Source organism: Artemia sp. Qi Xiang Cuo, chromosome 9, assembly GCF_049724085.1.
Source record: "Artemia sp. Qi Xiang Cuo chromosome 9, ASM4972408v1, whole genome shotgun sequence".
Classification (NCBI taxonomy): domain Eukaryota; kingdom Metazoa; phylum Arthropoda; class Branchiopoda; order Anostraca; family Artemiidae; genus Artemia; species Artemia sp. Qi Xiang Cuo.
The window spans coordinates 72,829,323-72,848,139 of record NC_142802.1 but is presented as its reverse complement, the minus strand read 5'-3'; the positions used below and the strand labels follow the sequence as shown (position 1 = coordinate 72,848,139).

General features: G+C 36.0%; 1 protein-coding gene across 3 annotated transcripts in view; it reads left to right on the top strand.

Moving 5' to 3' along the window:
• Positions 1–18,817, top strand: part of Sema2a (Semaphorin 2a) — a 508,917-nt gene that overhangs the window by 320,447 nt on the left and 169,653 nt on the right. For all 3 annotated transcript variants that reach the window (XM_089094861.1, XM_089094860.1, XM_089094859.1), the window contains one exon: positions 6,400–6,451. In XM_089094861.1, coding sequence (XP_088950987.1) covers positions 6,400–6,451 — 52 coding nt within the window. The remainder of the gene's footprint in view (positions 1–6,399; positions 6,452–18,817) is intronic.

Sequence of the window (18,817 nt, the reverse complement as noted above, 5' to 3'; positions counted from 1 at the left end):
AATTTTTAGATAGTTATTTTGTTCAACGTAGTTCACTGTGTGAAAAAAAACTAGTACTTCCTGCAGTTCTTATGCTGGTAATCCAAACAACCATTATTTCATTATTTCCCCAATTTCCCTAACCATTTCGCCATTTCCCCAAACATATCCAATCAAAATTTTGACTATTAAAAAGGGCTAGTTCCCTTTTTAATGGTCCAAAGTGATTGGAGGGCAACTAACCTCCTTCTAACGCCCACCTTTTCCCCAAACACATCCAATCAAAATTTTGAGATAGTTATTTTGTTCAACGTAGTTTACTGTGTGAAAAAAAAACTAGTACTTCCTGCAGTTCTTATGCTGGTAATCCAAACAACCATTATTTCATTATTTCCCCAATTTCCCTAACCATTTCGCCATTTCCCCAAACACATCCAATCAAAATTTTGACTATTAAAAAGGGCTAGTTCCCTTTTTAATGGTCGAAAGTGATTGGAGGGCAACTAACCTCCTTCTAACGCCCACCTTTTCCCCAAACACATCCAATCAAAATTTTGAGATAGTTATTTTGTTCAACGTAGTTTACTGTGTGAAAAAAAAAACTAGTACTTCCTGCAGTTCTTATGCTGGTAATCCAAACAACCATTATTTCCCCAATTTCCCTAACCATTTCGCCATTTCCCCAAACACATCCAATCAAAATTTTGACTATTAAAAAGGGCTAGTTCCATTTTTAATGGTCTAAAGTGATTGGAGGGTAACTAACCTCCCTCTAACGCCCACCTTTTCCCCAAACACATCCAATCAAAATTTTGAGATAGTTATTTTGTTCAACGTAGTTTACTGTGGGAAAAAAAAAACTAGTACTTCCTGCAGTTCTTATGCTGGTAATCCAAACAACCATTATTTCATCATTTCCCCAATTTCCCTAACCATTTCGCCATTTCCCCAAACACATCCAATCAAAATCTTGACTATTAAAAAGGGCTAGTTCCCTTTTTAATGGTCGAAAGTGATTGGAGGGCATCGATCCTCCTTCTAACGCCCACCTTTTCCCCAAACACATCCAATCAAAATTTTGAGATAGCTATTTTGTTCAACGTAGTTCACTGTGTGAAAAAAAACTAGTACTTCCTGCAGTTCTTATGCTGGTAATCCAAACAACCATTATTTCATCATTTCCCCAATTTCCCTAACCATTTCGCCATTTCCCCAAACACATCCAATCAAAATTTTGACTATTAAAAAGGGCTAGTTCCCTTTTTAATGGTCCAAAGTGATTGGAGGGCAACTAACCTCCTTCTAACGCCCACCTTTTCCCCAAACACATCCACTCAAAATTATGAGATAGTTATTTTGTTCAACGTAGTTTACTGTGTGAAAAAAAAAACTAGTACTTCCTGCAGTTCTTATGCTGGTAATCCAAACAACCATTATTTCATTATTTCCCCAATTTTCCTAGCCATTTCCCCAAACACATCCAATCAAAATCTTGACTATTAAAAAGGGCTAGTTCCCTTTTTAATGGTCGAAAGTGATTGGAGGGCAACTAACCTCCCTCTAACGCCCACCTTTTCCCCAAACACATCCAATCAAAATTTTGAGATAGTTATTTTGTTCAACGTAGTTTACTGTGTGAAAAAAAAACTAGTACTTCCTGAAGTTCTTATGCTGGTAATCCAAACAACCATTATTTCATTATTTCCCCAATTTCCCTAACCATTTCGCCATTTCCCCAAACACATCCAATCAAAATCTTGACTATTAAAAAGGGCTAGTTCCCTTTTTAATGGTCGAAAGTGATTGGAGGGCAACTAACCTCCCTCTAACGCCCACCTTTTCCCCAAACACATCCAAACAAAATTTTGAGATAGTTATTTTGTTCAACGTAGTTTACTGTGTGAAAAAAAAACAAAAAACTAGTACTTCCTATAGTTCTCATGCTGGTAATCCAAACAACCATCATTTCATCATAAAGTTGCAAATTGTTGTGAGATAGGGTTGACTATTTCGCATTTTCTGTTATTGATCTGCTGATTTTTGTCTTAACTTCACTATTGCGTGACTAGTCCAGCCAGAGGTAGCCATAACATGTCATTTCTTTGGTATGATGGTAATTTAAGATGTGGCTTGAGTGGGAGAGTAATGGTTTCCTGTTGATTTTCATTGATATGTTGCTGACGTTGGTGATTGGATGATGATGTTCGTTGAGCTGTTTACGTAGCGATTTAAATAGGGGGCGTATGAGCCGAAGGCTAATCTAGTTATATTTGAATTAATTTTTTCTTGATGAATTCTGATTGGCATTTTTGGGTGTCCGTCGGGAAATTTTTTATCAGAATTACCGTAATAATGATTATTTCCAAAGAGATGCGCTCGGTGTGCCATACACTGTAAAAAAAAAGACGCTTCACGACAGTGGACCAACTATTGTCGACAACTTCTGCTTTTTGAAAGAAATAAAATTCATGTTTTGGGGAATTTGCCGACACAAAATAGCTGAAAACCGTCTATTGGCGACTAGTCCAGCGAAGCCTAATAGTAGTAAGATGGTCTTTCAGCCTGTAAAAATTGTCGTTGAAAGACGGTTTAGGGTACTTGTTTGATAAATCCACTACCGTTCAAGTTGTTCATTCATTGACGCATTATAGAGTCGTTTTTTTTTTTCGTTAGTTTCTTTCAGCTTAGCGTGAGCCAAGACAAAGAGAAGTGACAGAATAGTAAGATTTACAAATACTCTTTTCATTGACAAATAAAAATCTATTTTAATTATAAACGAAGAAAAATTAATTTAGAAAAAATATTAAATGCTCCGGCACGAAGAACCTAAAGGACTGCCCACTTCCAAATTTTCACAATGTTACTTGTATGATATACCAGCTACCAATATTATTCTAATATGTTTCTTTGACGGTCAATCCTAAAGAAATATACCTAATTATGATAAAAATATAATGCTTAAGAAACACATTTGGGATATATATTTGAACATTAAGGGGGGGGGGGGGTAAAGTAAAGCGGGTATGCATGCCTAATGTGTTAGGTACAATTATTCTGCATGTTATGTAGTAAGAATTGCTTTCTAACTTCACACTGTCCAAATTCTTTACCCCAACCCCCCTAATGTGCAAATATATAGCGTAAATTATATATTTTCCATCTATTCTATCACTTCTCTTTGTCTTGTTTCACGCCAAACTGAAAAAAACTAACGAAAAAAACGGTTCTATAATGCGTCAATGAATGAACAGCTTGAGCGGCAGTAGGTTTATCATACAACCGCCTTTACCATGTTGCACGTGACGTGAGAAAACGTATTGTGTCTACTCGTGGCGTGAATTGTGCCTTGTATAGGGGAGCAGAATGTACAACGAATTGTAAACTGGTTGGTGGTGAGTATACATCCCCTCGGAAGGACCACAGTTAATATATGTCAGTTAAAGACACACACGAATGTTAAAAATTTGGAAAATGAAGAGGCTAGAGGCAATTGAGCTCTTCTGACAAAACGCTCTTCTTGTCCCCTACAGGCTATAGCCTCTGGGCATTGCTATTACTGTATGTAACTTTATTTGTAAATAAACCCAACTATTATTTTTTAAGTAGATTATTGGCTCAAATCATTATTTAATAGGAGGGGGTTGTTAGGCGGCTCGTATGACTTTAGCCTATTTTAGGGGGAGGAGGTCTCGACACAAAAGATTGAGAAATTATGCCATAAAATAATTGTTTGAACAAATGTATAAACAGGAAAGAAAAAACGGGTCAGCTAGATCTGCTTACTTATACAAAAAATATCAAAAGTAACGTATTACCATGCTTAGCAATTTTTTTACTGGCTGGAAGACCGAGAATCTCAGCTTACCATAGTTATCTAAACACGAAGCGATCTACTCCGGAACCTTTTCCTCAAATTTATATACGAAGAACAAAATTTCGAGCCGAGGCTTCACTGTAGAAACCAAAAAGTTAGAAGATACTTCACACCGGGAAAACAATTAGGAATCCGAGAACTTATTTCCAAGAAATAAACTTGGTGATGGTAGTAGCTCCAGTGGGGCAAAATATCCTCTTTTTTTTCTTATAGCGTAGGCGGACCTAATCAAACGCGTCTCTTTTGGTAAAGCTTTTGGTACTTACGTGTTATACCAAACACACTCGAGAAGTGAAATTAATCATAATGAAATATACTAAAATGTGATGAAAATATAATACTTTAACAACAAAATCGTAGAAAATAAGACAAAGCATTATGTAAAGCATACCGGACAGAACACAACATATAAAATAACTAACAACCTAGCCTAACCAAGATACTGACTCTGTATATAGAATATTTAATTAAAAAATACCTACATTGTAGTTTTTCCACTGAGCCTAAGATAATTGTCCCTGAATACAGACAGATAAAATCGGTTTTTTCACATCTAAGAGAGCAAACTTCGCGAATGTGTTTGGTGCAATTAACTAAAAAAACAGTTTTTTTTAACTGAAAGTAAGGAGCGACATTAAAACTTAAAACGAACAGAAATTATTCCCTATATGAAAGGGGCTGTCTCCTCCTCAACGCCTCGCTCTTTACGCTAAAGTTTATTATGGTTTTAAAAAATAAAGTTGTGAGACAGTCAAACTTTAGCGTAAAGGGGACAGCCCATTTCATATACGGAATAATTTCTGTTCGTTTTAAGTTTTAATGTCGCTCCTTACTTTCAGTTTAAAAAACTTTTTTTTTTTTAGTTAATTTCTGAACGTTTTTGAATTAATGCAGCTTTGATTTTGGCTCACCGTACATGAATAATTAAAACGAAATTCGCATATTTTCCTTTTTTCGGCTAATTGGCTTTCTCGAAATTTTGTTCTGACGTAACTTAAGAATTAACTTACGTAACGAATTTCTATATTCGTATGTTTTTATTACGTATATTAGGGAGTTCGCTCCCTAGACAATACCTCACTTTACGCACTAAAGGTTGAACTGTTTTCGAATAACAAATCCCTGAATCCCACCGGATGTTTAATTTTAGTAGTTGACTGTATTTAAAGTACTAAGAAAAACTTTAGGGTAAGGGGGTAGGTATTGACTAAGGGGCGAACCCCCTTTCACGTGCCATACTTTTTGTTCGTTTTAATGTTGCTTCTTACTTTAAGTTGAAAAAAACTTGTTTTTTATTTGATTTCTGATCGTTTTTTAAATAATGCTGGGAAATCTGGCTCTTCCCCCAAGGAAATATCCTCCATGGAAAGATCCTCTCCCGTAACCATTACTCTGACCCTAACCCCCCACTAGAAAAAAAAATCCTCCTGAAAACGCCTGTATACTTCTCAATAACCAATACTATATGTAAGCAATGGGCAAAGTTTATAACTTGCAGCCCTTTCCCCGGGAACAGTGGGGATTAAGTCACCCTCAAAGACATATTTATTAGATTTTCGACTATGCTGAACAAAATGGTTATCTCAAAATTTTGATTGGGTGACTTCAGGAAGAAATGAGCGTGGGAGGGGGCCAAGTTGCTCTCCAATTTTTTTGGTCACTTAAAAAGGGCACTAGAACTTTTAATTTCCGTTCGAATGAGCCCTCTCACGATATTCTAGGACTAATGGATCGATACGATCACCCCTAGGAAAAAAAACAACAAATAAATACGCATCCGTGATCTTTCTTCTGGCAAAAATTACAAAATTCCACATTTTTGCAGATAGGAACCTGAAACCTCTATAAGTAGAGTTCTCTGATACGCTGAATCTGATGGTGTGATTTTCATTAAAGTTCTATGACTTTTAGGGGTTGTTTCCCCCTTTTTTCGAAAATAAGGCAAATTTTCTCAGGCGCGTAACTTTTGATTGGTAAGACTAAACTTGATGAAGCTTATATATTTGAAATCAGCATCTTTCATCTTCTGATTCTGATTCTTCTGATGTATCTATTGGTATCAGAATTGAGCCGGGTCGCTACTTACTTACGTACGTAAGTACCAAGCTTTTTTCTTCTTTGTCTTGTAACTAACTAATTTGGAGGCAATCAGCATAATCCATAATCTTCCAGCAAAAAATTACCCTACCATCTACGCCGAGACCACTGCTCGTTCTTATATATCGAAATCGATAGGCCTATATCGAAATATAGGCCTATCGATTATCGAATGTCGAAAGTAAAAATATCGATATATCGTTTAATCAAATTATCGCCCAACACTAGCCCGATCATCGGAGACTATATCTGATTAATTTACCCTTTTATTTAACGAAAATTATCTCTAGATCAATTATCCCTGATCAATTTAAGATAAGATAAGATCCCTGATCAATCCAGGTAGTGTGTAAATAACAGTCTTGTGCAGCATTTGACTTACAAAGTTATAATATTATAACAAATTACTATGCTCTTTTCTCACTATTTTTTTTTTTTTTCATTTTTAGGGACCGGATGATTCGAGTCAATTTGTACAATATCACAAATACGGACTGTATGGTAAGTTGCCTGATCAAAAATATTTTTAAGTGTAGCCTAATATATTTACTTTTAAGTTATTATGTTTTATCTTGATACAGGTTTGCAACTTAATGCTAAATGGTTCACGTCGTTGTTAATGCTTTAAACTCTTAAGTTATTTTATATATTCGTATCAGAAAATAAAAATTTTAAATCTTAAGTTATTTGGCATTTAATTGTGAATTTTTTCCTTATAAAAATGATATTAGCAATAATTTTTTACCCACTATTTAACTAAACTGAAATCATAAAAAAAAAATCATCAAAGGATTCAAAAATCATCCAAGGATTTTCATAATGCTTGTTAAAGAACTGCATTTTGGATCTTGGTTTTGTAGTTTTAGATATATGGCAGATTGCCAAAGATCGTCTTTGGCCGACCATCTAAGACCATGCGAAAAGCAGGTCGTCCCCGAATTGGGTGAGAGGGGTTTGTAAGGAAGGATTTAAGGAAATAGGAACATCTTGGTAGGATGTAAAGAGGGTGGCTTTAAAATGATCTGGGCTGGAGGAGTAGCGTCCGTAGCAGTGTTGGCCTCAGGTAGCTTAGTACTGCAGTGAGTTGTTAGTAGTAGTATTAGTAGATATTTTGACTAGTAGAAGTTTATTTCAGTCAATTTGTCATCGGTACTGTGTTATGAAAAACTCTGCTAACGTAAGTTTTTTCCAATTGAGTTAAGCGCACAGTTCATCTCGGGAAGGCAAGTTCTATGACCTGTTAAATCGTGATAACTCTCTGAATAAGAAATACCATGTTTATATCTTATTCAAAACCCCAGGATTTACTGGATCACAGAACTGATCTTTCCTATTCAAATTATACACTTAATTTATGAGTAGAGAACTAATATCCTAAAAAAAAGTTACATGAGCAATTCAATGTATCTGTAATCAGGGACTTGTTTGAGAGGGTTAGCCTGCCATAAACTTTTCTTCACCCTTTACTCAACTGAAAAGTTGGTATTTTTTAGTTCTTTTTATGTATGTGACCTCTTCTTTCCTTTCTTCCCTACGCTTCAAAATTCCTTTTTATTTAATTAAATTCTTGGCCATGTCATTTCAGATGCAAAATTTCCTGTATTTATTTCATACCCAAGTCAAAAGAGAATTTAGTTCTCAAAAATTTTGAAAATTTCAGAAGATTTGAAAATAGAGTGAACAATTTATGAAGATAATTTCTTAAACCACATTGGCCTGACATAACATAAAGAAAGAAACGAGCAAAAATGGGGTTTTTAAAGGCCAAATGAAAATACTGAAAAAACACAACAAAGCGAATATTTCAAGGGGACAAACGCCTCTCTTCTTCAGCGCGAAACGAAGAAGAGAGACGTTTGTCCCCTCGAAATATTTGGTTTGTTGTGTTTTTTCAGTATTTTCATTTGACCTTTAAAAACCCCATTTTTGCTCTTTTTTCCTTCTTTATGTTACAATTTATGAAATACCTGCATCTTTCAACAAAAGGTGCTGGAAGATGGAAGGGGGAGTTTTCTCATACTTAGTGGCTTAAAAGTAAACTAAAATTTTGTAAATTGCAATTTTTTAATAATTCATCTTTGTAGGTATTCTTGTATCGAATACGTTCTTCCTTTTCCACATTACTCACTGAAACGGCTTCTCTTTCAGTGCCAGGACCACCCTCAAAGAGAGATCAGAGTTCTTTCAAGGAGAGTGAAATCATGATTTTAAAGAATATGATTGAAGCCTCAAGTATCTCAATTGCCACGGACGTAAAGTATATTCAAGAAAATTTGAATAACAAAGTGAAACTGGGACGCTCGTAGGGGGTGCGCATCGGGACCCGGCCCCTTCTCAACCAAAGTGCTCACGTATTTTTGGGCACTTCTTATTCGAGGAATCACATAAAATTTAGTTTTTTTATTACCCCCCCCCCCTGCCTCCGAAAAGTATTTGCCGTTGGGTACGAGCCTAAATTGCAACATTCCTTTTCCTAGTCTAGAAAATGATCTACTATGCTTCATAATAAGACATTTTATATTGTATTTTCCTTGCGTCTTAATGGTCAGAGGTTTCTATTATAACCATTTTTTTCATGGTTTCGGTAGCTTATGAGATCTATGCTGTAGAAATCGAATCGAAACGAATCTTTGTATCTGTCAAGCTTAACTCCCTTTTGTGAAAGATTGATGGCAGGATTTCTGTCACTGAATTGTTCTTTTTTCATTTCAGAAACGTTCTTTACTATAACCTAATTTTAAAAGTTTCTAGTGATTAATTCTGCTCCTAATATGGTGACAAATTTTGAGAAAAACTGGCGATAAATAATGAAGGGCGAAGTTACTAAATCTCAGTTAGCTGCATGTATCTATCGAAAACTTATTGCATTTTTTACTGCCTTAGCACCGTCACAGCTAGAAAAAAATTAAGTAGTTAAGCGCCACTAAGCCTATTTGTCACTTGTTTAATCACGCACTGACCAAGCTAATGCAGTTGTTACTTGATAAAGATTGAAATATAAAGGCGTGAACTTTGTAAATTGCCCGTTCGTTGTAATATGCTGCAGTATAATTATCCTTTCGTTGTATTTGTATTCTATATATTTATTTACTTATTTATCTGCTTTATTTATATATTTGTCTGTAGTTTTTCTATTGTAGTTGTAAGTTTTTTTTTGTATTGGTTTAATTCTGCACTGGCTAAGCTAATGCAATTTTAACATTATACTTGATAAAGACTGAAATTTGAAGGAGTTAATTTAATATCAAATAAAGCAAATGTTTTTTCGACTGAAAGTAAGGAGAAACATTAAAACTTAGAATGAGCAGACATTATTCCATATATGAGGGGGACTGCCCCCTCCTCAACACCTTGCTCCTTACGCTAAAGTTTGACTTTTTGTCCCCCAATTCTTTGAAAACGACTACTGGAACACAAGGGCAGTTTAATTGGAATAAGAAGCTTTCGTAAAGTTCTAAAAAGCTGCAGCGTAACGAGTGATACTTAAGGGGGGATTCGGAGGATTTACTGGTACTGGTGCATTATGCGGGCCCACCGCTATAGACTGTATCAAGGAAACCATGTAACCCGTCAAACGGGCTATTTGGAAGAGACCGCTATAGATAAATGATTGCGAAGCCGTGGTTTCTCAATGAGTTACAATATTTAAACGATTTTTTTTTTTTTGGGGGGGGGGTTTAGGGGGGACGTATTTAATATATGCTATGCTTTATCCTACTCCCCCCCCCCTAATGTGCAAATATATAGCCCAAATTTGTTTCCAAACTATTATATATTCATCCTATTTTGTTTTATTTCATTTGCATTACCCAAACTTGACTTCTTCACGCTGCCCGAATAATGAACCAGTACCGATTTATTCTAGGCTGGTGGGGGGAGAGGTGGTCGATAATTAAAAAAAACGTTTAGGCAACAGTTTTCTGAGGCAATTGTCCCTTGGGACAAACTCCGGAGAGAATTCTCCGTATGCTTTCCTCTCTTTATATATTAAGACCAAGTGGAAAGACTATCACTCTTCTAGTATCAGAGCTTGTAGAATATAGTTTTCATTGCCGAATCTTACACAATTCCATAGCACTTAATGCAGTCGTTCATTTATCCGGCATGTGACGTGATCCATGGAGAAAGTTTGTCTCTTTCGTCGCTTGCTTCACGTCACGGAAACGGATGAACGGAAGTCATTCATTCAAATCCTGTATGACCCGAAACAGTAACTTTTATCTCTCCTCTGGACGGCTGTAAATCACTTCCCTTGAACATCTTTCATTTGAGACAGATGAGATGCCTAGCTATTACACTGGATTTTCCCTGTCCTTTAATTGAGTCTTCTAGCTAATCTCTTGTTATTCTCTTTTATATTACTTTTTTTCTCTTTGAATCCTAGAGGCTAATATTACCAAAAATGAAATTAATTTTGAGTATGAATGCCAAATTTGTATTTTTCAGAAGGTCGGGATATTCGGAATAAAAGAAGACTCTGCTATATTAAAAATAAACATTAATGGGTTTTATTAATGATAAATTAGGATAAATTAATGATATTAGGATCATCTGTAAGGTTTGCCTTGTCAAAGTTATAGACACTCTCAGGGTCAACACCCTCAACAAACAACAAAAGTACGAAGACGAAGCACAAAAGTGGTCTTCGTCGCTATTTTCAACACCCTCAAGCTCTTCTTTCAGATAGTTGAAATACTCAGTTATGGTGTGAGGCGTCTGCTCTTTTCTGTTGATGTTACTAGCAAATCTTTCACTTAAAACTGTATGTCTTTTCAAGAAGCTTCTTGTCCGTTCTCATTAATGCTTCTCAGACCCATTTGGGGCGTCCTGTCCCCTGTGCAGTAGATGTGGTTGTGGCTTTAACCCTCACCTCTCAAAACTAGTGCCTATGATCCTTGAGAAGTCTCAATTGGTGTTAAAATTAAGTATTTCTATGCAAGGTCGTATCTAGAGGGAGGGGGTACCGGGTTTGAATCCCCCCACAAAATTTTCGTCCAACCTGCAAAAAAAAAATAACAAAAATATATGTAAACAAATTTTGGATGCGTTTCTTAAAGACTGTTTGTAACTCTTGCCCCAGCCCCCGAAAAAATTCTGGATACGCCCCTGTTTCCATGCATTGAAACAGCGTGAGCTACAGAGGTTACGATACGCTAGTTTGAATTCGAAAACTATTGTCAATTAGAAAACCCGCAAAAACTAGTTCATTTCCACCCGCTTTGAGAACAGAATGCAGAAGAGCAGAATTATTTTCATGTGCTTGCTTTCTTTGTAACTAGTTTCCGAGTCCCGGAGAACTACTACCCATTCCCCTAAATGATGCGGTTTGAATACTATTTGTCATTTTGTGGATCAAAGTTTTGTCAGAAAAACACATGTATTTTCTAATCAACTAGGCGTTTGCTTCTATAGTGGACTTGATGTAAATGATATGCATAAATTTGTTTTCAGAAGGTCGGGATATTCCGAATAAAAGAAGACTCTGCTATATTAAAAATAAACATTAATGGGTTTTATTAATGATAAATTAGGATGAATTAATGATATTAGGATCATCTGTAAGGTTTGCCTTGTCAAAGTTATAGACACTCTCAGGGTCAACACCCTCAAGCTCTTCTTTCAGATAGTTGAAATACTCAGTTATGGTGTGAGGCGTCTGCTCTTTTCTGTTGATGTTACTAGCAAATCTTTCACTTAAAACTGTATGTCTTTTCAAGAAGCTTCTTGTCCGTTCTCATTAATGCTTCTCAGACCCATTTGGGGCGTCCTGTCCCCTGTGCAGTAGTTGTGGTTGTGGCTTTAACCCTCACCTCTCAAAACTAGTGCCTATGATCTTTGAGAAGTCTCAATTGGTGTTAAAATTAAGTATTTCTATGCAAGGTCGTATCTAGAGGGAGGGGGGTACCGGGTTTGAATCCCCCAACGAAATTTTCGTCCAACCTGCAAAAAAAATAACAAAAATATATGTAAACAAATTTTGGATGCGTTTCTTAAAGACTGTTTGTGACTCTTGCCCCAGCCCCCGAAAAAATTCTGGATACGCCCCTGTTTCCATGCATTGAAACAGCGTGAGCTACAGAGGTTACGATACGCTAGTTTGAATTCGAAAACTATTGTCAATTAGAAAACCCGCAAAAACTAGTTCATTTCCACCCGCTTTGAGAACAGAATGCAGAAGAGCAGAATTATTTTCATGTGCTTGCTTTCTTTGTAACTAGTCTCCGAGTCCCGGAGAACTACTACCCATTCCCCTAAATGATGCGGTTTGAATACTATTTGTCATTTTGTGGATCAAAGTTTTGTCAGAAAAACACATGTATTTTCTAATCAACTAGGCGTTTGCTTCTATAGTGGACTTGATGTAAATGATATGCATAAATTTGTATTTTTCAGAAGGTCGGGATATTCCGAATAAAAGAAGACTGCTATATTAAAAATAAACATTAATGGGTTTTATTAATGATAAATTAGGATAAATTAATGATATTAGGATCATCTGTAAGGTTTGCCAGGTCAAAGTTATAGACACTCTCAGGGTCAACACCCTTCAAGCTCTTCCTTCAGATAGTTGAAATACTCAGTTATGGTGTGAGGCGTCTGCTCTTTTCTGTTGATGTTACTAGCAAATCTTTCACTTAAAACTGTATGTCTTTTCAAGAAGCTTCTTGTCCGTTCTCATTAATGCTTCTCAGACCCATTTGGGGCGTCCTGTCCCCTGTGCAGTAGATGTGGTTGTGGCTTTAACCCTCACCTCTCAAAACTAGTGCCTATGATCCTTGAGAAGTCTCAATTGGTGTTAAAGTTAAGTATTTCTATGCAAGGTCGTATCTAGAGGGAGGGGGGTACCGGGTTTGAATCCCCCAACGAAATTTTCGTCCAACCTGCAAAAAAAAAATAACAAAAATATATGTAAACAAATTTTGGATGCGTTTCTTAAAGACTGTTTGTGACTCTTGCCCCAGCCCCCGAAAAAATTCTGGATACGTCCCTGTTTCCATGCATTGAAACAGCGTGAGCTACAGAGGTTACGATACGCTAGTTTGAATTCGAAAACTATTGTCAATTAGAAAACCCGCAAAAACTAGTTCATTTCCACCCGCTTTGAGAACAGAATGCAGAAGAGCAGAATTATTTTCATGTGCTTGCTTTCTTTGTAACTAGTCTCCGAGTCCCGGAGAACTACTACCCATTCCCCTAAATGATGTGGTTTGAATACTATTTGTCATTTTGTGGATCAAAGTTTTGTCAGAAAAACACATGTATTTTCTAATCAACTAGGCGTCTGCTTCTATAGTGGACTTGATGTAAATGATATGCATAAGCTAGAGTGTGAATGATAGTAAATTTGTTGATAAAATCAACCGACTGGTTGGAAGGGACTAAATATGGAAAAGAACATTTCAGTGATTGGCTATCTTTTGTCAATTTAAATTTGTTTCTTAAGTGAAAAAAGGTGCTGGCATATTGAAGTTTTATCAAGATATGCATGTAGCTTTAATTTATCGCATCGCTTCTAAGCTATTTTAGTTGTTTTTTTCAAGGTTTCATATTTATGCTTGAATTTGAAAAAAGGATTCCCTTCCGAAAAAGTACTTGGTTCGTTGAGAAGTTATAGAAATCGATGCTTAAATTAGATCAAAATAGGTCAGATCAAATTAGATCTGATCAAAACAGCCTACTATCGTAGGCTGTTTTTTTTTTATTATTATTGCCATGGGTGGACCCACCAAACAAATTCGAGACTCAGGCTACAGAAGCCTATTAGCTTTATATATATATATATATATATATATATATATATATATATATATATATATATATATATATATATATATATATATATATATATATATATATATATATATATATATATATATATATATATATATATATATATATATATATATATATATATAGAAACGAACCCAAGAACTTTTATGCGAGGGGTCGCTCTCTCTCGGAAATCATAAACACCAGGTGGTGCTTACCAAGTGTGGCGGAGCTGCGGTACACGTGGCGTTTAGAGGATGAACACCAGATGGTGGAAAATCATCCATCTATATTTGAAAAATGACAGCATAAATTTGTACATGTGTAGATCCATTTTATTGGGAGAGGGGGTGATGTTAGAGGATTTTTTGGGAGAATTTGAATTACTTGGAAATGGTCTTTTTTTTAAATTTAATGGGTAAAGGGGCTCTTTTAGACCAGTATTACGAATTCGCCCCCTATTTACAGATGTAATAGATTTCTGGATATCTTAGGAAAATCTCGCATCTTAACATAATGGCTGTCAAATCTAGTCTGCGTCCGTCATTTAATTTGTTTCTTATATATAATATTCATCTTATATCTTTCCATCTCCAGCTTTAGTTCATTCTCAAACTTGTTTAAAAAAAATGTCTAGACTATTTCATCTTTTGCAATCTTTCAAATTTTACATTGCAATAGGTTCCTTGAAATTGCACCTCATTTAAATTTGCATCGATTGCTATCATCAGCCTGAAACTGCATAGTATGTCGTCTTTTATTTATATTATTTGAAAAAAACTACGTTTTCTAAAGAGTTAAAGAGGCTGAGTTACAAGGTCGAACCTTAAAACGTACAGGGATTAGGAGGCACAGTTGGGGAGCTGCCGCCCCCAAACTCCCGCTTTCGCAGCCTTTAAATAAAAAAAAGTTTTTTAAACTGAAAGTAAGGAGCGACATTAAATCTTAAAACGAACAGAAATTATTCCGTATATGAAAGTGTCTGTGCCCTCCTCAACGCCTCGCTATTTACGCTAAAGTTTTTATTTTTTAAAAAAAGAGTTTTGATAAATTCAAACTTTAGCGTAAAGAGCGAGGCGTTGAGGAGGGCACAGCCTCTTTCATATACGGAATAATTTCTGTTCGTTTTAAGATTTAATGTCGCTCCTTACTTTCAGTTTAAAAAACTTTTTTTTATTTAAAGGCTGCGAAAGCGGGGTTTGGGGCGGCAGCCCCCAACTGTGCCTCCTAATCCCTGTACGTTTTAAGGTTCGACCTTGTAACTCAGCCTCTTTAACTCTTTAGAAAACGTAGTTTTTTCAAATAATTTCTGCACGTTTTTGTACTGTTTATTACTTATTATTGCTTGACTAACTGTTAGATGATTGTGTATTATTCTTTTCTTTCTCGACAGGGTGTTTTAAGGGTCGACCTTGTAACTCATTTTTTTAACTCTTTAGAAAACATAATTTTTTTCAAATAATTTAAAAAAGAAACTGAATTTTTTTTTTTATTTAAATTCAGTATATAAAAAATTTGATCTATAGGTGAATCGAACTCGGGTTTTCCGCCCGACACCCAGAAGTCTCACCGCTACACTAAAGAGACCTAATTGAAATCGTTTTTTAGTGAGGTGATGAATCTTTTTGACGCAAGCAAAACTTGATATTTGGTTTTTGGAAAACAGGGAAGGAGTAATTAGATTGAGATGAAATTTCGAGGATAAGCTGCCAGGCCCCAGGAAAGCTTAGACTGTAAATTTCATCCCCATCAGACCACGTGAAAGGGGGGTTGTGGTGGGAAAAATTAACATGGGCTAATATAGGAAAACAAGGTTTTTCGTAAGTGTCGTAAAAATGCACTTAAACATTTTTTGTGTGTTTCACTATTAGTTTTGGAATAAAACCAAGTATTTGAAAAATACAATATATGTCAGTTCTAATTAATATCAAATTGCTTTTATTTGTACGTCCCTTTGTCCCTTTTCTTGAGTTGTATAGGCCTCCGTAAGCTGTATTGCACCCCAGGGGAGATGTGCAGGGGAGGTTTTATCTGTTAATCCCCTATTTCCGTGGTTGGAGCAACACTTAGGAAAGTTTAGTGTTTAATTGGGAAACTATCCACCCATTCTCTATCTCAGTTTTCTTCGACACCAGAAAGCGTGTACTATTTCAGCCTTAGTAGCCCAGTTCTTAATAAATTTTATATTACAACATTTTTCTACAGTCCAACCTCATTGTAAATATATATCGGTTACTACCATCAGCCCAGAACCGCATGACGTGTCGTCTTTCTTTTTCACACATTGTTTACTTCCCAGTAAAAGTTTTTCTGTTTTTTATGACAATCAGTTATGAAACGTAACCTCCGGTATTTTGAAAAGAAAAGTCTACAGTCAGGTACATTAGCCGGGTTTATTTCGGAGGGGACCTGGCATTCCGGAGAAGGTAAAAGCTTGGAAAACCGAACATAGACATTATATTTAAAAAACATGAGGAATTATCAGAAAAGCAAACAATCCCGATATTTTCCTTTGGGGGGGCGGGACATTAATCCGGAGACCCCAGCCCTGTATATGTTTCTACTTGTATGTTTGGTGAATTTACTGAACGCAAAATGTCAATAAAACCGAGGCGATCCTTAAGACAATTTAAATAAAAAAAAACAAGCTTTTTTAACTGAAAGTAAGGAGCAACATTTAAAACTCAAAACGAACAGAAATTTTTGCATATGAAGGGTTGTCCCCTACTCAATACCTTGCTCTTTACGCTACAGTTGTTAGCACTAAAAAAAGCTTCCTATTCTTTTTAAACGGGCCTTGTGTTTCACTAGCCATTCTTAAAAATTGGGACAAACAGTCAAACTTTAGCGTATAGAGTAAGGTATTGAGGAGGGAGGAACCCTTCATATACCTTGCTCTTTACGCTACAGGTGTTAGCACTAAAAAAAGCTTCTTATTCTTAAATAAACGGCCCTTGTGTTTCACTAGCCATTCTTAAAAATTGGGACAAACAGTCAAACTTTAGCGTATAGAGTAAGGTATTGAGGAGCGGAAACCCTTCATATATGGAATAATTTCTGTTCGTTTTGAGTTTTAAGGATGCAGCTTACTTTTAGTTAAACTTTCAATTTAAAAAGCTAGTTTTGTATTTAATTTCTGTTCGTTTTTCAAATAATGCAGTTAAATCAGGCTCAGCCGCCATGAAATATACCCCGCCCCCCTCACGGGAAACTCATCAGCGAAAATTTCATCCAACGTAAAGTACACCCCCGTCGAATTCCCTCCGGATAGCTCCATCCTCGCTGAAAATCCCCCCCCCGTAAAATTTCTTGCGAACGATTCAGCCTGAAAAATTATACTTAGCATACTTTCATTTGAGATAGACTTGAATCTCTAATCAGTTTCTCGATAACTACGGAAGTATCCCCTTCCTTAGAAATTTTTCCAGAAATCAAAACACGCGGAAAATAACCCCCGAATAATTCCCCCAGAAAATTTCCACATGCAAAATTGAGTTAGCAAAGATAATGTTAGACAATTAACAAGAATTTCGTATTGGAGTTCCGCCAAATCCCCCCGGTGTAAAATTTTCCCTTGAATTTTCACCCCCCCCTTCTGAAATTTCCCTCCCCAAGGAAGATTCTTTCAACGGAAATCCACCCCAAGCACAAATCCCCCTTCCCCCAAAAAAATGTCCCTATACTTCCCAATAACAAATACTATATGTAAACAATTGGCAAATTTCAAATTTAATAACTTACAGACCTCTCCTCACGGACTGTGGGGTCATTTTACCCCTAAAGACATAGTTATTATATCTTTCAACTATACTGACTATCTCAAATTTTTGAACAGATAACTTTAAAAGATAAACGGGCATGAGAGGGGGCCAGTTACCTCCAATCTTTTTGTCACTTAAAAGGGCACTAGAACTTTTAATTTTCGTTCGAATGCGCCCTCTTCCGATGTTCTAGGGCCATTATTTCAATACGATTACCACTGGAAAAAAAACGACAAATAAACACGAATCCGGGATCTGTCTTCTGGCAAAAAATAGTTAAATTCCACATTTTTTATATGGGAGCTTGAAACTTCTACAGTAGAGTTCTCGGGTACGCTGAATCTGATGATGTAATATTCATCAAGATTCCTTGATCTTTAGGGGGCTTTCCCTCCTATTTCAAAAATAAGGCAAATTTTCTCAGGCTCGTAACTTTTGATGGGTAGCACCAAATTTGATGAATTTTGTATAGTTTGAATCAGCATACTAAGCTGATTCTTTTGATGTATTCATTTATATCAAAATCCGTTTTTTAGAGTTTTTACGATTGAGCCGAGTCGCTCCTTACTTACAGTTCGCTACCACGAACTGTTTGATATAGTATGGAGCTTACCTGCAACGAGGAGGGGAAATTTTAGTCAAGATTAGCCTAAGTTGCTATCTATATTATGTAGGAACCCCCTCATGTATTATTGAGGAGGAGCAACCCCCCTCATATACGTAAAGAATTCTGTCTTCTTTAAGTTTTAATGTTGCTCTTTACTTTCAGTTCTAAAAAAAATTAATTTAAATGCGACACGACTAGTTCTATATCAAATAAAATTCTATGAAAAACTTAATTAAATTAGTCATATAAAATTTCAATGTCCGCCTGGGATCTCTGCAATTAATTTCCTATTTGTAAATAAACATTCAAGAACCGCACTCTTCTTCAAGATGAGGTGTAAATAAGGGACGATCTTCTATCTGCTGCCAAGAAAGAACTTGACAAGAATTTTATCCGAATAACAAAAGAGTCTGAAGTGTTTCTTGATCCCAAGGTTTTTCGAAGGAAATTGATCCCTTTCTAATAGAACTAGTTCTTCCCCTTCTTTTTTGAAAAGATATACTTGCCTAGGAAATTGAAGTTTTCTCACATTTCCTCTGTTAGGCAGTCCCTTAAGTACCTGAATTTTAGGATTCAATAAATCCTATATGATCATCTTAAACATCAAGGAATAGTTTGTTTGAATAGTTGAAAAAGCATTGCAACTTCCTCTTATTCCCAGAGGTAAACATTCTACCAGCAAAAGCTGTCAGATGGGATACACGTATGAGGCTTTGTTGCATGGTCGAC